Here is a 21,757-nt window from a genome sequence, read left to right on the forward strand (position 1 = left end):
GGTAATCCATAAGCTTTGACAGAGGTTTAAACACCTATTGCAGTATGTCATATAGTCAGCCTGATCTCAATCAGCCTTCCTACATATACATACCAAAAATGTGAACGAATATTGTAGCCTATTCCCAAATAGTCTGAGTTTCTCTGCTGACTTGGATGTACACTTTAAGTACACTGAGTGATCCAGAGTTGCGTTTGCTTCATCTATCTATCTATATTTATTAATCACAACCAGGTTGTGAAAGACTTGTTTTCAGAACTGTAAATGGGACTGAAAGACTTGTTTTCAGAACTGTAAACTCCAACCGGGTTGGCCACAGTGCTATTACTGCAGACCTGTGGGTCGTCATGTCGCCTAGTGCCGTGGCCTTATCCTAGCAGTGGATACCTGATACTTACGAGGGGTGGAGTTCGTGTGTATGGGCTCCACAGCGCTGCCCTTTAAATCTCCTGTCACCCCTCAAGTGGCCGCAGTCAACGGATTTTGAGACGAGAGGGATTTCTAAAACGGACAAAATGCCAGCCAAGCCAGCCCCTATCAAGAAGGCGGCCAAGCCTAAGGAGGAAAAGGCAGCGCCAGAGCCAGAACCAGCACCAGCACCTGAACCTGCGCCCGCCGAGCCTGCGCCCGTCGAGGCCCCAGCTGAGGCTCCCCCTGCGGAGGCTGCCCCAGCCGAAGGAGAGGCTCCAGCTGAAGGAGCACCTCCAGCCGAAGGAGAGGCTCCAGCTGAAGGTAGTAGTATTCGGTGTAGCATCCCAGGGGATATCCAACGCCCTTTTCCAGATAACTACTGAACGGTGCCAAATTTTCAGTGACTGAAAAAAAATGGAATAATCCAATCCATGCCGGTATATGATTCGCAGCATGGTATATGGACTCGAAACATTTTGTTCAATGATATCGTTTTAATCATTAAGATCTTCCACAGGATACGCCCCCATTCCCCGCTTAAATAAAGACGCAAGCGAGGGAGAGTATCATACAGTATTCCACTTTAACGGAATGCTCTCCTAGTTAACCTCCATTATATATTTTCTGTAGTATCAGCTGTCGTAGCTACCTACCACAATAGTCTTTCAGGCATAGAGAAATCTTTCTTGGCACCGTTGCGCAAGCTATGAAGTTCGTTGTCGGTAAAGTGCTACCGCAAAACTTTTGAACTTTTGGTTCCCCCGAATATTGCATGAATATGCGCAAACTTTTACAGCAAATGCTTTGTGCATGGAGCCATTGCACTGCACTAATTCGATCCATGCTCTATCATTTAACCTTTCAAAATAAAGAAAAAAAAAATGTCCACTGCGCTTACTGCTATCTCACGCAATGGGATCTTTTGCAGCATTATCTCCACTGTGCCTAAAACACAATGTTTCCTTTGCCCTGTCCTAGAGCATGTTACCGGCATTAATATATAAAACAGCTGTTATTGGCCGGTCTTCTGAAAATAAGTTTAAGACATGATAATGTGCTTTGGGGATAATCAGATCTCAATCGTTTACTGCTTTAACGTTGCTTGCACCTGTACAAACAAATATCTACTGCTGACGCGAGTACTGACGCACCTAGAGAGCCAGACGGTTAAAAATGTCCAGCACGTTCTCTGGTTCCATCTCTTCACCATGCTGTTCACCACATTAGATCTTCTGATGCTGTAACACTAAGCTGCCTCGCCTGTTCAGGTCTAACCCTTATGTCTAACCTCTAACACCAGCCGCGCCCGCCGCTGAGGAAGTCCCTGCTCCCGCTCCTGAAGCGCCTGCAGACGCTCCGGCTGAGCCCGAGGGTAAAACAAAATACTCACCACTAATGCCATACTACAACATTCCAGTTTGTCACGCTACAATTCTGTAGTGTTACAACAGGTTACAAGTGACATACAACACCATTCACTGCTTACGATGCTCCTAGGCTGTTGCTTGGTAAAAAATGTGCGAGTGTAGTAAAAGTATATCATCACAACCACTTACCATTTTTTAACTCTTCAGATCTCCTGAATTGCAAACACGCCCAGTGTGGTCCCTGTCTTAACCTATTCACTCTGGTGTAGGCCTACTCATGATTATTTGTTTTGCAGCTGTAGTCATTGGCTTGCTTTACCTGCTGCTCAAGCATAACCCTGTTAACCTCTAACACTAGCCGCTCCTGCAGCCGAGGATGCCGCTCCTGCACCTGAAGCAGCTGTAGACGCTCCGGCTGAGACCGAGGGTAAAACAAAATATTCACCACTAATGCCATACCACATTATTCCAGTTTGTCATGCGACACTTCTGTAGTGTAACAACATCGAAGGGTAACCAAGTCAATACAACAGGCTACAAGTGACATACAACACCATTCACTGCTTACGATGCTCCTAGGCTGTTGCTTGGTAAAAAATGTGCAAGGGTAGTAAAAGTATATCATCACAACCACTTACCATTTCTAACTCTTCAGATCTTCTGAATTGCAAACACGCCCAGTGTGGTCCCTGTCTTAACCTATTCACTGTTGTTTAGGCCTACTCATGATAATTGTTTTTGCAGCTGTAATCCCTGCTTGCTTTACCTGCTGCTCAAGCATAACCCTGTTAACCTTTAACACTAGCCGCTCCTGCAGCCGAGGATGCCGCCCCTGCACCTGAAGCACCTGCAGACGCTCCGGCTGAGACCGAGGGTAAAACAAAATACTCACCACTAATGCCATACTACAAACAATTCAGTTTGTAATGCTACAACAATGATGTAGTGTAACACAATTGAAGGGTAACCAAGTCACTACAACAGGTTTCAAGTGACATTCAACACCATTCACCGCTTATGATGCCCCTAGCCTGTTGCTTAGTACAAATGTGCAAGAGTAAATAACGTATTTTATCACAACCACTTACCATTTCTAACACTTTCAGATCTTCTGGTGTAGGCTTACTCATGATTATTTATTTTGCAGCTGTAATTCGTGGCTTGCTTTACCTGCTGCTTAAGCATAACCCTGTTAACCTTTAACACTAGCCGCTCCTGCAGCCGAGGACGCTGCTCCTGCACCGGCCCCTGAAGCGCCTGCTGATGCACCGGCTGAGACCGAGGGTAACACAGAAGCCTCATTGAAATACTACAACAATTGGGCTACTCACTACTTTTGCTATCGCTACAACAATTATGTCGTTAATTGTATGTAGAATTGTACAATTGTACAACAATTGTATTTTTTTAAATCTCAGAAGGAAATAACAATAGCAGCACGCTTGATGTAATACTTTAGCCACTCACCATATTTAACATCCCTGCTCCTCTCTAGCTCTTGATTGTATGACACCATATCTAGATCTAGATATTCTGCAATGTGTGTCGCTAACGCCAAACGTTTAACACCAGCTGCTCCTGCTGCCGAAGACGCTGCTGCGCCCGCCGCTGCAGAAGGCGAGGCACCTGCGGAGGGTAAACTTGGATCAGTTTCTCATAAAGTGTGATCGTCCAATTCTGTTTCAAAACCAACAGCAAAGTCACCGGTGTTTGCTGGAACTATGCTTGATTATTGACTAAATCTGATTCTCAAATGGCAAACTATTCCCACAACGCTGGTGGATTCCCTGCTAAATCAAGTTTGGCAGACACTATTGCTTGGCATGTAGCCTATTGGACCAAATTAGTACATCTTTCGTTAAAATCGCAGACACCACTAAAATGATCTGTCAACACCGAAGACTTTGCTGAGGCATATAGCCATACAGCCAACAGTTTTGGCAAGATTACTTTATGGTTACAGCCTAAATGTTTTGCTTTTCTCTGGTAGCCAGAATTTCTGCATTAACAAGTAGCAAAGCAAAGCAGAAATAACCAACCAGAACTTTGTTATTAACCACCGCTGTTGTTAACATCTAACGGTAGCTGCTGCCCCAGCCGCTGCTGCTGAGGAACCCGCTGCTGACGCTGCGCCTGCAGCAGAAGCCCCCGCTGACGGTAATGACCACAGCGCACCTCACCTGGCTCCCATTTGCGCTCCCTCACTTATTCTCCGGATCAATTCGGATTCATGTTAACACTAATAATTGTACTAATTTCATTTCAAGGGATAGTCAACAGCCACGATCACCCATGATCAACTTTCAGCCACTAACTCAGACATTGGCCTCTGCTAATAACAAACATCTATCATTTTAACACCAGCTGCAGCCGCCCCTGCTGAAGACGCTGCTGCTCCCGCCCCTGCTGAAGGAGAGGCCCCCGCAGATGGTAATCCATCATAATCAGAAGCTCACAGTAGTGGATATCTAGACTAGTTTATGGCTAAGCTTCTGCTTTTGAGCTGCACCTTTTGCAAATCTGAATCATATTGCCTTTTTATTGTCAGTTTAGTCTGGTCTATTTCAAGTTTTCACTATATGGTAGTCAGTCTACTTAGTCAGCATTTCTGGTTCTGTTTTCATGGACTTTTCAAGAATAGTTTCTTCAAAATAGACAGACTAGCTAGATGTAACCAGCGTTGTGTAAACAAACACAGTCCTGCACTGACTGGACTCAAACTTTCAACCTTGGGCGTGGGAGGTGGGCGTGTTAGCAAGGAGGCCAACATCCCTGGGTCTCTAAAGGTGTCAGGGAGTGAGGTTTACTCACAGCACCTGCTGGCTAGCGGTACACCCATCCCCCAAGGCCTCACTCCCATCTGGGTCACGGCACGAGTGTAGCCTGTGTTGTGCGGGCAAGCACAGTACCACGCTGGACTCGAACTCGCAACGTTGGGCATGGGAGGCAGACCCATGGAGCAAACATGGAGACTAAAACCCATGTTACTAGTCCTTTTCAAAGGATGTCCGGGAGTGAGGTGTATTCAGTGCACGGCACTGTACCCACTGGCTACAGTTACATAGAGATGGGTGTGTTTTAGACATATACAGACAAAGACTCCAGAGCAATGCTGCGTCTACCTCCGCTAACTATTACCATCTGCCTGCTTCTTGAACACTAGGTGCCCCTGCTGAAGAGCCACCTGTAGAGGAAATCAAGGCTCCCACACCACCCCCTCCCCCAGGTAACACATGCCGTTGGCAGCCTGCTCCTCCACAACCACACACACACACACATATGTGTCTGTTGGTCTGTGTGTCCGTACCTGCACACAGACATACAGTAGTTTGTTACGACTGGACCAATCTTCTGACCTCATTAACTCAACAGCTATTGCAATCCACACTATGCTTATTGGTTTATAGTGTGTACAATGTGTTGATTGTTTTTGACATATGTGTAGAGTACCAGGGTAATATGTTTTTTTTTTGTTTGTTTTATTTGCTAATGAAGATGCACAAGACCTGTTTTTTCATTACATGTATCACTTTCATCGTACGTTTGGTAAAAGTGTGTTGGCTTTTGTAAAACCCTGCCAGAGCCTACGAGCGAGCCCCAGGAGCTCTGCGTGGATGACGTCAGTGACACCTCCATCACCATCAGCTGGAGGCCTCCCGCCACCATCGGAGACTCTGGCCTGGATGGATACACTGTGGAGACATGCCCGGAAGGAAGTAGGTCCCGTTTCTGCCGCCCAGACACGCACAGCTCACTAGGGGTTTTAAGGGTCTGAGTCTGCAACAGCAAGGAGCCATCTCGTCAGAGCTTCACGCATATTAATCTAACTGAACTTTGCACAAATGTTCAAGCCACAATAGTGTTTAGAGTGGAGTCTCTTCTAAAGAGCTACAGTGAAAGGGAACCGTCTTGTTAGACCTTCACGCGTTTAAATGATATTGAACATTGCAGACATGTTCAAGTTACAAAAGTGTTTAGAGTTGAGCTCCTTCTAAAGAGATATAAAAGCAGGGCATCGTCTTCTAAGATCAGGAGTGCTCAGTCACTGAATGAAATTCACCAAAAGCACCTTCTCACCGGTTACGGCTAACGGCACAGAGGGAGCTCAACAGCTACTTAACAAAGTGACAGATTTCACCATAGCCTGATAGATCATAAAGTTGGTTTTAGTCTGCGTGATTTAAATTCAGGGTATGCACAGCCCCAGGCACTGCCAGCCCCAGTGCATTTAACATGGAGAGGTCCTTGCCCCTGGTTCTAATGATATCCTCATCTTTAAATACCGCCACACGATACCAGCGTAGCTCCCTAATTTAAACACAGGGAATTGTAAATTATGCTTTTATTGACTGGTCAAGCCTATCCGTTGCAGCTGTTCCCCAGGCGTCACCAGGAGATTTATCCTCTACCTATTTATGTCCCTATAAGGTGACAGGGATTTTAGCCTCTGCCTCCGTTTAAGTGTGGACTAGTGTGCTGACGTTTTCTCTGGGCCAAGGAGAAATGCCATATAAACATATGCTTCTCTCGAGTAACTTAATTAACTCTGCGTCAGTCAGTACGAGTACATGGAAGGACTTTAGATAGTCACTCAGTCAGCCGTGCAGTGCAGACCTAATGCAGTTTGTTTTCCGTCCTTTGCCCATAAGGAAATCCTATACTCCATATTTCATTCTATGCCTGTCCTGCCACACCTTATTTTTAACCAGTTCTTCTCTTGATTAACAACATGAGCTGAACTGAACCATAGGCTCTATAACCAGATATAATATGATTTAAAATGTAGCCATTACAAGCAAATTAAGCAAAAACATGTAGCAAAAAAAATCATAAAGAAAAAACATTTACTTTTAGTAATTTCGTAGATGCTTTTATCTGAAGCATCTTATAGTATTGTACATATATACACTTTTGTATATATATATATATATATATATATATATATATATATACAAAAGTGTATATATGTACAATACTATAAGATATATATATTAGTGCTGTCAAACGATTAAAATATTTTATCGCGATTAATCGCATTTATGTCATAGTTAACTCAAAATTAATCGTGATTAATCGCAAATTTTTATCTATTCTAAATGTCCCTTCGTTTATTTATTTTTTCCATCATTTTATTTTTATTTGAATGCCCTTATCAACATGGAAAAGTGGATTGGCTTGCTTTATGCAAATGTTTTATTTTATTGAAAACCAACATTGCCAAACAGGGCAGTACAAAATTTAATTATAAAGTGCCAGCTGCCTGTTGACATTTTCAGACAACAGTGCTTCTTTTGCACAACACAACTTTTAGGAAACTTTCCATTCAGAAGCTTTTTATCATCCATTCGTCGTATCGTGCTCACCATTCACTCAAACCGTAACGTTAGCCTACTACACAGTTTGCGAGGCCAAAAAGAATGTTAATCCTAAATAAAATTAAAAAATAAATAAATAAAAATCGCGTTAATCTCGCGATAAAAGAATGAACAGCGTTAAAATGGGTTTGCGTTAACGCCGTTAATAACGCGTTAAACTGACAGCACTAATATATATATATGTATTTTTTCTGCTGCCTGGGCAGTGAACCCAGCACCATGATGGTATTATTATTATTATTATTATTATTATTATTATTATTATTATTACTTTACCAATTTAGCTACAGGTACACTAAGAGTAATCAGGTGGGGAGGGAGATGACAAATATGCACTGCAATTATACTCTAGTACGAGATAGGGAAGCCCTGCTTTAATCAAAGTTTATTTTTAAATTCTCCTTTTTGTCATTGACTGCTGAAAGTCATAGATTACTACAATATCATCTTATTAATAGTAATACAAAATATTTGCATGCTGAGTGGTAATGGTACTGTGATGTGCTGAACACATTTTGGACTGAAAATGCAAAGAGACCTAACTTTGGCACTCATCCCCAGCTTTGGTGTTGGGCTTTGTGGGCGTGAAAGTCCAGGCATTCTGCTAAACTTATGTCCCCCTTCCCCCACCCCCACAGCCGATGACTGGAAGGCCGTAAACGAGGACCTCACCATCTCCTGCCGTTATGTCATCAAGAACCAGACCACCGGTTCCTACGTGAACGTCCGCGTTGTCGCCATGAACCCCGGTGGCCGTAGCGTTCCCGCTATGCATCCCGACTCTGTCCGAGTCAAGGAAGTTGGTGGTAAGTCATGACGTTAGCATCACAGTCACACTCACGCTCGCACTCACGGTCAGTAGACCTAAGAACTGACTAATAGTCCACTACCAGTCACCGGTAACCCTGGCAACCCTGACCTCTTTCCCTGACCGCATTTTCCTGATACAACCTGTGCGCACTACAGTGCCTCTTGTACATCGCATCCTGCTCACAAACACACACACACACACACACACACACACTTCTTGTACACCGCATCCTGAACACCTGTGCGCACTACAGTGCTTCTTGTACATTGCATCCTGTTCAAAAACACACACAAACACACACACACACACACACACACACACACACACACACACACACACACACACACACACACACACTCACACACACCTCTTGTACATTGCATCCTGCTCACACGGGTCTGTACACAACTTCCCCTGTAATTGATGCCTACTGTAGAAATAGCCCCCACTTTGAAAGATCATAGGCTGCCATGGCCGTCTCAGATGTCCCCAGCCCTCAGATGTCCTAGGTCCCAGTCTGTCTTCCCCCGGGGGCAGGGGGAGGTGGCCCCCACTGTGGGTCCATGAGAGGAGAGGAGAGGAGCCCACAGGCCGAGCTTCTCCTTCACTACTGCCTCTGCCGAGCTGGCAAACAGATAAATCTACCTGACACCCGGCTGGCCCGACCTTCAGTCCTAGCAAGGTGTTCCCTTTCAAGCGCGTAGGTCCTCATCAGAACGGGCCCTGCGGCGGCCAAATGTTTGAATGTCTGACTGCCATGTTCAAACAGGACCAGGAGAGATCATGTTGTTAAGATGTATTGCGTGGATAATATTGGATGACACAGTAAAAAGCACATTTTTAACGTTCAAGAAACAGAAAAAGAATTGCGAATGTGAATTTTTCAATATGAATTTGGTGATGTTGTTTACACTTAAATATGCTGTCATAAAACTGCAGCCGTATATGACAATGCCAGAACTACACTCGATTAGAGCATGACATCACACTTAATGAAATTTGACAGTAGCGACATCTGTCAGAAGTTCCAAACATTTCTGGCAAAGAGAGGGTTAACCTCTGCAAATCTCTGTCTTCAAGATGTACTTCAACACTAGTCGTTAGCTTTAAAACAAATCGCAGAACCTGTAATCAGGTGATCAATATTACAGTGGAGCTCAGAGGATTTCGTTGCCGGTTATTACACAAATGCCACGTTAATTCATGCACTGTGTTTCACATCTTGACGTCAATGAGGATCTAAAGAAAGAATTGCGAGACGCGATGGAAAGTTCAAGTGGATAGGAGTGTAACTTGAGTTCGATCGACTAAATTGGACGGTGGGCGGTGCCGTGGGATACGTCTCCAGCTTCATGCTGTATCAGGAACCTTGTGACTCTACGTGCATGGAGGCATCTTATGAATTATTTCCTGGTGAAAGAACAGCAGTCTGCTGCACAAATCCTTGCAGAATTGCTGCGAAGCACCTTCGATTAACACGGATTATGCGGCGGACGTTCAGCATGGCCTCTGAGGCATTGGCAGAATCCAGTGCTGGACTGGTGTCAAGCTGTCCTCCCAGCGAGTGATGGTGACAAGTGTGAATGGCCGGGGGTGGGGGTGGATGGGGGGGACATTCCTGTGTGTTCGCACAGGGTGGGGGGTGGCCGAGGGGGTGTAGGCATCTTGGGTTTCCCCCTGAGGCTCCTGTGCCTGCCTGGGCCGCTCTGTTTGTCTAAAAACATGCACACACACACACACACACACACACACACACACACACACACACACACACACACACACATGCCACGGATTCTGCAAGGCTCTTCGTCTGTGCACCCAGCGGCCCTCGCCTACACGTGGAGTCATGCCAGGTCACCCACATAGCGGCAGAGTTCTGAACAGGTCTGGCTCCTGGCGTGGCACAGACCCGGCCTGAACGCGGCGTTAGGCCCTGCCCAGGCACCCTTAGGGACCAGGGAATCCTTTGTGTTCTTTGGCTCTGAAAAAGGTTCTGCTAACCACCATCTGAAAACGGTTCTGCTTACCACCCTCTGAAAAGGGTTCTACTGTCCATCCTCTGAAAAAGGTTCTACTTACCACCCTCTAAAAAAGGTTCTACCTACCAACCTCTGAAGAAGTATTCCTTTGGTGAGGAATCACTTCTAGGGGGTTCGACTCCTCATGAACCTAAAGCTCTTAACTCTTCAAGCCCCAAGGTGCCCCGTGGGGAACTTTTTGGTATTTTGATTAATATATTTAAAAATCTCTGCGAGTTTTTGTCCTAGAAACATAAAACTAACACCCACAGCAACCTTGAACCCTTTTCTTTTAAAATATGTAAAGTTTGAAACTAAAATATAAATAATCACTTTGTAAGGACAATATTACGAATCCCTTGCAAATTTCAGCCTCTGAGTGAGGTTTCGACCCTCCCATTAGCAAATGACAACTATTCATATGATAAGGAGATGGTAATTCAGTGATCACTATTGGCTCATGATGTGTCAAGTAAACCTGTAGGAACAAAGACATTCCAGTGCCATTACGTCATGGCCATTGTTCTTGACCGAGGTGTCCCAGAATGTTCACACCTTTCTCATCAATATGCATAGTGGTCTAAGTGAAGAAAAGTGTTACATTGTATATTACTTAAAATTAGTATTGAAACCACACACACTTTCTGAATGCTCCACATAGGTGAGTTTATCAAACACCTATGTTTACAGGGCTCAGAGTAAAAAAGAAAACTTCCAAAATATTAACAATGTGTTTTTTTACAAAGTCTGAGCACCTCTAAAACTAGATTTAATTTTAGTGTCTTTAGATTTCATTTTAATAAAAAACGTTTTTTACTACATTCCTTTTACTCTCATTTTATTATTGCTGAGGTGTTCTAGAATATAATCATAAATGCCACTTTTGCCTCATGGTTTTTAGTTAGGTGAAATATACAAAAATATCAGGCATGGCAGACTACCTAACATAGTCAAAAAAAAGCCTCGGGGCTGGAAGTGTTAAAGTCACTCAGTTTTTCTGATGGTTCTTGAGGAGGTCTGTTATTGTAATTACCACACATCTGAATCCAACTGTAAATCAGTGGATATTGAGTTTCTTTCAGACTGGTTGTCAAGTTAGTGCTCCCTAGTTGGCATTGGGGCAATTTTAGAGCAGTATAATTATTGATGTTTGACATAGCTGAATGAAATAGCTTTCCATGAAAGAGACACCATTTGTTATATGTTTTTCAAGAGCTTATTATTGTAATTAGTCCCTCATTGAGAGTTTGTCAAGTGATAATTCAGTGTTTCACCCTCTGAACCCCTCTGAAGCCAAACTCTCCCCTCGCTTCTCATTTTACTGTCCAGCTGCTGATGTTAGTGTGTGTGGGGTTAGAGATATATTTACATGAGGCCTAGTCCCACATGAAATGTAACCCAAGCTCTGCATCATATGCTGTGGGTGGCAGCGGTATTAGTGGTGGTGTGTGTGTGTGTGTGTGTGTGTTTGTGTGTGTGTGTGTGTGTGTGTGTGTGTGTGTGTATGTGTGTGTGTGTGAGAGAGATTGTGTGTGTGTGGAGTGTGTGTGTGTGTGTGTGTGTGTGTGTGTGTGTGTGTGTGTGTGTGTGTGTGTGAGAGAGATTGTGTGTGTGTGTGTGTTTGTGTGTATGTGTGTGCGTGTGTGTGTGTGTGTGTAATACACGGGGGGCTATTTCAGGCTCTAGTGTGGCCATACCATACTCAGCAGGTGTGCTCCCCTCAGGCAGACTGGAGGGAATGCTGAAGCATTAGAGAACTCTCATTTAAAGAGGTGAATTATGTCATCATCATTTTAATCTTCACAGACCATCCCTTTAATCCTCAAATACCACAAAAGTCTCATGCTTGATTATCGCTGAAGTTCTCTATTCCCCAAAGCAGCTTTGTCTTTGTGCTAGCCCAACTTGAGCTAGCTTGAGCTAGCTTCGCTTGGGTGGTCCCAGTGATTTTCCATATTTAGGTCAAGCTGAGAACCTGTTAGGTTGAGGATGGAATTACTGCTATCTTGATGGACGTGGTTTCTGTGAGTGCATAGAGTGTTCACACGATAACTTATTAACAAGTTTGGGGGCGCTGGGCTAGTCATGCTGTTGTCATGGTTACTTTCAAATACATTTGATTATGCATCTATGTCCATTTCAGCATGCCCTCAGAAACAGAGTTTGCAGTGTACTACTATATTATTGACTTGATTTAGCGGTTTTGGTTGTTCTCTCATTGCTAGATAATAATCCCAAATGCCCTCTATGCAAATTCAGAAACTTAACATTTTAAGGCACTTTAAAGCACTTCAACCTTTAAGGCATCTTAAGGCACTTTAAGGCACTTTAAAGCATCTTAACCCTCCTATTATGTTTGGGGTCAATTTGACCCCATTCAATGTTTAACGCCTCTAAATAAATGATTGACATATTTTTTTTTACTTCATATTAAATGACTTTTCCTAATTTAATGGGGACAACTGGGTAAACACAAAATTAACATGATGATATGTCCTGTACACAATTGTACACATAGGTGTTGTTTGGGATCAATTTGACCCCAGGCTCTTTTAATTGTATACAATATATAAGAAATATCAACACACATTGTTACTATTCCTGATAACAGAAATAGTTTTTTATTCCAAATGTTATAGATAACAACAATATGTACTTAGAAATAATATGAAGCCATAAAACACCAGAAGGATATGTCTTTCCAATTTTAGGTCAATCAGTGAGTTTTTATGGTGATCTGCATATTTCTCCATAGTCGCGTATCATGTATTCTGGATGTATAAGGGGGGTGGGTGGGGGTATTGTTTTATTTAAAGTGCTATTTAGGTAGTCAACAAACAAACCTAAAGTACCTGACACATAAACACTGGTAAAAAAAAAATATTATAATAATGTTTTGGAGGTTTAAATTGCTGGGGTCAAATTGACCCCAAGCATAAAAGATGTTACTAAATTTGAAGATAATAGGAGGGTTAAGGCACTTTAAGGCACTTTAAGGCATCTTAAGGCACATTAAGGCACTATTTGAACTGTCATTGTGTCATCAGCACACAAGGGTAATGCAAAACCTTCATCTCATCAACATTGTTACACGGCATACTTAGTATATCGGCGATGTTCCAGGCGTTAGCATTAGATCTGTTATCCATCTGTGAAGTATCAAGGGACTGATTTTCAGGTTGCAGGTTTGCAGGTTTGCAGCCCGATTTTCAGGTTGTGTTGGTGGACTTGTGCCCTAAGCCTCTTCATAGATTTGACATTTGTTTGTGGCGAAAACTAGCCACTTCCTTGCAATTCCACAATCACTCGGCTGAATGTGTAGATCTGAAATGTATTGCAGTCTCTAAGCCACAATAGAAGATGGTCCATGGATGATCTCAGAGTATGAATTGCTGGGCAGTCTCTTTTAAAGGAACCTAGTTCCTCCCACACTCTTGTGTGTGCGGCTGTTCCCGTCCCGTCCTTTTACCCAATCAGAACTTGTTGTGTGTTTGGTTCCACGCCCATCTCCTGGGATAGTTGTGGCGAGGCTGGAGCTGGATTTCATCCGATGATGATGATGATGATGATGATGATGATGAGACAAATCTTTGTCCCTGCAGAACGCCCCAAGGTCCGCCTGCCCCGTTTCCTGCGCCAGAGGTTTGTGAAGAACGTCGGAGAGAAGATCAACATCGTCATCCCCTTCAGTGTACGTGAGCCACTCTCAACCACGCGCCCACACTTCTGAAATGTCCACAACACTGACAACCATAATACAATTCCAGACTCAAAAACTTCTCAGTTAACTGTGGTAGGAGCATTGTAATAATTGCCTCATGTAACAATGTTGTGAAGTTCTTTCAGTCATTTTTACTGTTTACTTTTGAGAGCTGTACTAAACACACATTTCATCCATTTTCTTTTGGCTTTTTGTTCATATCTTGGGTGATTACCTCTAGACTGTCCTACCTCCTTACGTCTAAGTTGCTATTAGTACAGCTTGCTGATTTACAAGAGTAGCAAACCCTGATTCCTTCAGCTTAGGAACATTCTAAGATCGGCTGTTTCCTGGTTAAGACTTTCCTGACAGCCAGTGTCCCTTGTACAGGGCAAGCCTTGCCCAGGCGTGTCCTGGACCAAGAACGGCGAGCCTCTGGAAAGTAAGAGGGTGATGATTCGTAACTCTGGCACGGACAGCATCTTCTTCATCCGCCAGTCGGAGAGGGACGACTCTGGCACCTATGAGATGACCGTGAAGGTGGAGAGCTTTGAGGACAAGTCCTCCTTCATTCTCCAGATCTGTGGTGAGACACCCGCACAGAACTCCTCCTTCCATAAGGCCTAAAACGTATTTCTGTTTTTAAACATTTGTATTTATTTATTTATTTATTTATGTTTTGTATTTGTGTTTTGTTACCTTATTGATGAGACCCCTGAAGATGTTGTAAATACTAGAAGAAGGTGTGAAATCAAGGGTTAATTCCCAACTAAATGGGAGCCCAAACTCTGTCTGTCCCACAGAGCTGCCTGGCCCACCCGCTACCATTAAGATCGCAGATACATGGGGTTTCAACGTCGCCCTGGAATGGACCGAACCCGCGGATAATGGCAACACAACCATCACAGGCTACACCATCCAGAAGGCTGACCAGAAGACAGGGGTGAGAGCACTTACACATGGACAGTTGAAACTTTGAAACTATGGCTTTAGGACAGGAGAGAGTCGAGTATGACATCACAGATTGGGACAGGAAGTGAGCGGGAGGGAGCTTGAGGAGTTGAACCGAGAAATTCCGTCAGGCGGGACTTGAACCTGTGTCCTCGTGGACAGTCGGGACGTCAGCTGACGTTACCATGGCGCCAAGGCTTGTGTAGTGAATTTGAACTAGTGCTCCATGGGACATAGTTAGTTGCTGTGCATAACTTAGTGTGTAAATAACACTAGTAATATGTCCAATGTAAGTTGCTTTTGCCTGTACCTGTTGTTGTACTGATCTGTTTTCCAATCGTCTCTTATTTTGTCCCTTATTATGCAATTCAGTTCAGGTCATGAAGTTAAAATGAAATAGACACCTTCACAGGCCGTTAATCAAGGGTACACCATGCCAGTTCATGGTGTGCATTCTGAATCAGTGTCCCTATTAGATCTGATTAGAGGGGCTGCGGTCCAGCTCAGGGTCAGATTCTCTCCAGAGTCAGCTGGTGGTTGGAATGTTAGGCGGGTGTAGGTCGTAGGTCACAGGTCCTAGTGAGCAGCGCCAGCCCTTGGCTTCAATCAGTGCCCTCAGCGCTGCAGTTCGTGATGAAGGGGCCGACCTCGCTGTTGACAGGGCCTGTTGTTGTGGCCAATGCTGTTGTCCTCTTTGTGCCCATATTGTGTCAGAGAGCTTTTAGACTGCAGCTGTGCTTGGAACGGATGCTGCCCGAGGCCATGCCAATTAGTTGATTTATGAGCTAGCGCTTTTATCCAGCGCCATTTACAGTACAGATGTACATATTTAGAATATCTAGAATGAGTTCTTAGCGCATACTTCAAAAGGTCCCTTAACTTACGGAGGCTCGATTGTTGCTCCTCGACTGTAAGTCACTTTGGATAAAAGCGTCTGCAAGATATATGAAGATGAAGGGAATGTAAGTGTACCAGTTGAGCCACAGGAATGCTATGACCTCTCTAGGGGCCTAGCTAGGATTAGATTACATTTCACATACGTCTTGAGTTGCCATATATCAATATTATAGGTAAAATATTGTAATAATATCGGTGTGTGTGTGTGTTTGTGCCATGTTGGCAGGATTGGTTCACAGTGGCTGAGCATTACCACAGGATGAATGCCACCATCTCCGACCTCATCATGGGCAACAGCTACAAGTTCCGCGTGTACTCCGAGAACAAGTGTGGCATTAGCGAGGAGGCCATCACCAGCGAGGACTCCGCCGTGATCACGAAGACAGGTGAGGCTCTGGTTCGGCGCTCGCACTCCGAGAGCTCCCAGAGTCTCCAGGGAGAACCTGGGGAGCAGGTGGCAAACGAGTCGGGAAAGGTTTTAAAAAATAAGAAAAAGCCCAGTAAGTTCTGGAAAGACTGGAAAGTCTTTTTTTCATCATTCTTCTTTCATAACATCTTAAGGATAGAATGTACATGGAAAGTAAACGGTCCCCTCTTTTGCCACACTGTTGAAAACAAGCTTCCTCGGAGGTTTGATCTTGTCCCACTGTGGATTTGGGTTCCCCGTCCCAGTCCAGTCAGTCTCTGTGAGAACACTCGTCCTGCCTGTGACCTCACACAAGCTGCTTGCCACAGTGTCACGGTCTGAACCGTGTTTCTGGACTTTTGTTTTATTCACATAGCCATGTGCTCGTATTTACATCCTTGTAGCCATGTGCTTCTGTTGTTCCCCTGTCTCTGTCTCCGCCCCTAATCTGATTGTCAATTAGCCTGATTATTGATTATAGTCTGCTTTGAGTTCCCCTGCACCCTCCTTGTTTTCGTCCAGTGGCCTGTTTAGTTGCCCTGTTTAGTTGCCCTGTTTAGTTGCCCTGTGTCTGTAGTCCCTTGCTCTTTGATCCCCGGTCATTATTTGTATTTGGAATCCCATGTGTTGGACTCTTTGGGTTCTTGTTTTTTCTGGTCAGTACGTGCTTGCTTCTGTGATTTAAATCTCCCCTGTGTTCATGTCACCTGCTTGCTTGTACACTCCTGTCCAGCTCTACTTCGGCCGCCATGACACTGCTCTACTCTGCTCTCTCTGCAGCAATCGAATACAAGGCTCCAACCTACAAGGAGCATGACTACAGCGAGCCTCCAAAGTTCACCACCACCCTGTCCGACCGCAGCACTACCATAGGCTACGGCGCCAAGCTCCTGGCCTCCGTCAGAGGATGCCCTAAGGTAGGCATGGCAACCAACTGTACGCAGAGGTGGAATCTGGCATAGGTGTGGGCCAGATCCATTCCAAAGTGAGCCTCGATCCCAAAAAACGAAATAATCTCATTCTGATCTCTGTGTGGAAGCTCTATATATTTCACCTCTCTATCTATTTATTTATCGATCTATTTGCTTGAGTGTTTTTATTTTTTGAATGTTTTTTATCACTTTGTGCATTAATTTATGTACTGCATTGAATTCAGAGTCATACACAAGACAAGCATTCTTAGAAACAATCAATTAGACAAAGTGAACAGGAAATATTTGCTGGTTAAACGCTTTTGAAAACAGACAGCTATATTAGACAGAATGCCAGAAGGGGAAGTCTTGGTTTGACCTCCACAAGTACAGAGTTCAGAGTTCAGAGTTCATCAGCTGCTCCTGTAGTGAAGAATAGATGAGACCCTTACTCCCCCGCCCCCCTACCCCTGGGCGAGAGAGGTAAAGAGTGGAAGAAGTGGGCAGATAGATCTGAGTCCCTGTTTGCTCCGGCTTTGGCCGGTCGTAGAGGTCAGGAACCCGCTAGAACCTGTACGAGTGGCGGGCCCAAGCGGCCGACAGCAGGGAGACCTTCTCGGCCATCTTGAGTGTAACGTAATAGACTGCTTAGATGAAGTGTTCAATGTTTTCTCTGTGCAGCCCCAAATTATCTGGACGAAGAACCAGATGATCTTATTTCATGACAACCCCAAGTACCGTCAGCTGAACAACCAGGGGATCGTCTCTCTGGAGATCCGCAGGCCCGGCAACTGGGATGGCGGAGTGTACGCCTGCAAGGCCAAGAACGCCCACGGAGAGGCCGTGATCTCTTGCAAGCTGACCATCCAACGTAGGTCACCCGCACAGGTGGACACACACACACACACACACACACACACACCCACACACAGAGACGGACATGAAAAGGGCCCACACTGCCTGTTTCCTCTGCAGCCTGTTGTTGGGCCACCTGTCCCTCCAGCCCTATAAGGGGACTCTTGGCTCCACTGGAAAGTCTCTGTGAGGGCCCATTGTGTTATTACATGCCGATGACTTCTAGCGCTCCAGGCATCCGGGCCCATTGTGTATTTACATGCCGATTACTTCTAGCGCTCCTGGCCTGTAGAGTGCCAGTGGAGGTTTGCATCCAATGCCATTCAGTAAACACTTGGCCAACATGGCTTGATATTAGACTGACAGCTTGGCTGTGGTGTGAGGCCAGGGTCTCCTCTGTCAGGTTTATGGAGCTTCTTCTGTTTATGAGCTGTGAGCGGTGCACATGGAAGCAACATCGTCATAATCACAGTCAGAGGTCCTGTCAGCAGAGCTCTCAGCGTCTGTCTGAACTTCGTTACCACGTAATTAGCTAACGATGCCCAGACTTCTCCACAGCAGATGGAATAATGTGGCCAGTGATACCGGTCTGCTACGGCACTGTTGTGTGTGTGTGTGTGTGTGTGTGTGTGTGTGTGTGTGTGTGTTTGTGTACAGTTGTTTGTTTGTGAGTATATATGTGTGTGTGATTATGTGTGTGATTATGTGTGTGTGTGTGTGTGTGTACAGTTGTTTGTTGTGAGTATATATGTGTGTGTGATTATGTGTGTGTGTGTGTGTGTGTGTGTGTGTGTGTGCAAAGTTGTTTGTTTGTGAGTGTATATATATATGTGTGTGTGTGTGTGTGTGTGTGTGTGTGTGTATGTGTGTGTGTGTGTCTATGCTGTGAGAACAGTGCATTCATCTGACCAACATATTTATGCTCTCTCATAGAAATTATTACCGGCGACGAACCAAAGGAGGAGGAATAAGCACCCACCCTCTGGCATGCAGGTAATGCTCTGAGCCAACCGCAGGGAGCACACACACACACACACACACACACACACACACACCACACGGACACACACACACACACACGCGCGCGCGCACACACATGCACACGCACACACACACACACACACACACACACACACTCACACACACACACACACACACTCACACACTCACACACACACACACACACACACACACACACACAGGCTGCTTCCAAAAAGGCCATAGAGGGTAGAGTGAGCGTGATTAGAACCGGTACATCTGCACACACACACACACACACACACACACACACACACACACACACACACACACACACACACACACACACACACACACATAAGCACCCATCCTTCAGCATGCAGGTAATGCTCTGAGCCCACCACAGGGAGCCAAGCTGGTTCTTCCAGCAGCTCCATGTCAGAGATGAGCAACCTTCTTCTGAGGTCTCGAGCCAAGATGTATTATGAGCACGGCTCCCAGTGAGGCCATGTGCCTCCTTTAGCTCAGCCTGGGAGTGAGTGTGTGTATCTAATTCCATTTGCCCTGAATCTCCCATATTCTCATCAGTATTTCTCTTAAAAAAAAAAAAAACACAGAGCTCAAAAACATCCTCCCACTGGAAACTGTTAGCATGTAATTCATTGTTCATGAGTGAGTGTGATTAGAAGCGGTACATCTGCACACACACACACACACACACACCCACACACACACACAGGCTGCTTCCAAAAACAGGCCATAGAGGGCAGAGTGAGCGTGATTAGAAGCGGTACATCTGCACACACACACACGCACACACACACACACACACACACACACACACACACACACACACACACACACACACAGGCTGCTTCCAAAAACAGGCCATAGAGGGCAGAGTCCCTTTTTGGCTATTTGGGTCCTGGGACCATCTGTCTTCCCCTAGGGCAGACCATACATGGGGGGCACTAAACTTGGCGCTGGTGGCCCCCGCTGGAAGGCTCCAGATGGTAGAGCCCATAAATTAAAGCGCCGTTGCCTCCATAAGGGCTCCCACCGCTTCGCTACGCGCTACATCACATTTCCTTTACTCAGCACCAGTTTACCCCACCCCCCACACACACACCCACTACCCACCCCACCCCCAAAACACAAACACACACTACCCACCCCCCCCCCCCACACACACACACACCCACCCACTACCCACCCCCCACACACACACACCCACTAACCACCCCCCACCCCTTAACAGCCATGCACTGCATTAAACCTTTGCAAACACACACACACACACACACACACACACACACACATACTCACACATACTCATATACACAAACACACACAAACATACAAATATACTCACACACACACACACACACAAGCTCACAGCTTCATTTGTTAGAGGCATCAGTGGTTTTCAAAGCAAAACTGATGTTGAGTCACTGTGAGGTACCTATAGTGTGTCACTGTGAGGTAACTATAGTGTGTTGATGTGAGGTACCTGTAGTGTGTTGTTGTGAGGTACCTGTAGTGTGTTGATGTGAGGTACCTGTAGTGTGTTGATGTGAGGTACCTGTAGTGTGTTGATGTGAGGTACCTGTAGTGTGTTGATGTGAGGTAACTAGAGTGTGTTGATGTGAGGTACCTGTAGTGTGTTGTTGTGAGGTACCTGTAGTGTGTTGTTGTGAGGTACCTGTAGTGTGTTGCTGTGAGGTAACTATAGTGTGTTGCTGTGAGGTACCTATAGTGTGTTGCTGTGAGGTACCTGTAGTGTGTTGTTGTGAGGTACCTGTAGTGTGTTGTTGATGTGAGGTAACTAAAGTGTGTGTGTGACCTCTGAGGCATCCTGTAGTTTCCAGTGGCGGTTGTTAAAAATATTTCTGGAGCCTTGAGCATTGACACCTGTTCCCCCTTTCGCCCCCCCCCCCCCCCCCCCCCCCTCTCTACATATGCTCACTCCAGATTTAGGAGCAGCAGGATCACGGATTTCAAGAAAGGTGAGGCTTGCTCCCCGCTACCCCCCTACCCCCCTACCTCTGTGTGCTCCTGCAAGACTGTCAGTCTGTGCGTGTTTATGTGAAGGTGTGTGTGTGTGTGTGTGTGTGTGTGTGTGTGTGTGTACTCTGTGTGTATGTTTATGTATGTATGTAATGCTTGACTGTGTGTCAGTAACTTCGTGTGTGTTAAGTGTTTGGTGTGTGTACGCATTCTTTCCGATTTACGTCCATCTCTCTTCTCTTCTCTTTCCTTCTCTTCTCCCAGGATTTTGAAAGTGTCTGACGGTGAAACAACATGTACATATTCCTATATGGATCAAGCAGAAGGCATGTGTGTGTGTGTGTCTGTGTGTGAGCGTCTGGTGATCAGGAACATCAGGAAATCTTGCAGCCCTTTTTTTCAGGGATAACGAAAAGCGCGCTAAAGGAGCCTATATCCCTCTCCAAAATGCCTTGACTCATAGGTAGTAGCCTCCTGTCCCACACACACAGACGGTGGACACAAAGGAACAGCACCCTATTCGATTTCTATTTGTCTATTTGCTTCTGTTTATTTGGCCTCCATTGCTGTGTCCTCCAGCTCATAACTCAGGACTCTTTTGTCCTCTCGCTGCTCCTGGGATTATTATTTGAAAGCTTGGGGGGGGGGGAAGGGGGGGCGGGCAAAGTCAACTTGTGAATGTTTGTTAATGTAATTATTAAAGGTTTTAACCCTAGTGTATCTTTATTTTTGTTTGTTTATTATGTTTGGCTTGGAAAGAGAACTATAGAATAAGTTATCAACTTGATTAAATTCAATGCTGGCTGGAAGGCCGGGTAAGAAGTGCTCAAGTTTTTTGTGTCCCTGTCATTTCTGTGATGCCCCTGTGTGTGTGTGTGTGTGTGTGTGTGTGTGTGTGTGTGTGTGTGTGTGTGTGTGTGTGTGTGTGTGTGTGTGTGTGTGTGTGTGTGTGTGTGTGCGTGTGTGTTAGTGCGTCATTAAGGAGACGTTAGAGACGCTATTAAAGGCAGGGTGTAAGGGAGGTCACACACACTCCGAAATTCCTGCGCCCTGGCCCACGGACACACACA

At 45.2% G+C, this 21,757-nt stretch overlaps 1 protein-coding gene across 1 annotated transcript; it reads left to right on the plus strand.

Annotated features, from left to right (window-relative positions):
- The first annotated feature begins 463 nt into the window (after nt 1–463).
- mybphb (myosin binding protein Hb) lies at nt 464–21,517 on the plus strand. The gene is made up of 13 exons (XM_031567781.2): nt 464–732; nt 4,942–5,004; nt 5,360–5,494; nt 7,792–7,959; nt 13,585–13,673; nt 14,073–14,268; nt 14,486–14,625; nt 15,757–15,916; nt 16,717–16,853; nt 17,529–17,718; nt 18,636–18,695; nt 20,652–20,686; nt 20,952–21,517. The coding sequence occupies exons 1-11, from the start codon at nt 516–518 to the stop codon at nt 18,671–18,673; spliced, it is 1,533 nt and encodes a 510-aa protein (XP_031423641.1). The 5' UTR covers nt 464–515; the 3' UTR covers nt 18,674–18,695; nt 20,652–20,686; nt 20,952–21,517.
- Nucleotides 21,518–21,757: the final 240 nt, after the last annotated feature.

The sequence above is a fragment of the Clupea harengus genome, chromosome 5 (genome assembly GCF_900700415.2).
Source record: "Clupea harengus chromosome 5, Ch_v2.0.2, whole genome shotgun sequence".
In the NCBI taxonomy this organism is placed as follows: Eukaryota; Metazoa; Chordata; class Actinopteri; order Clupeiformes; family Clupeidae; genus Clupea; species Clupea harengus.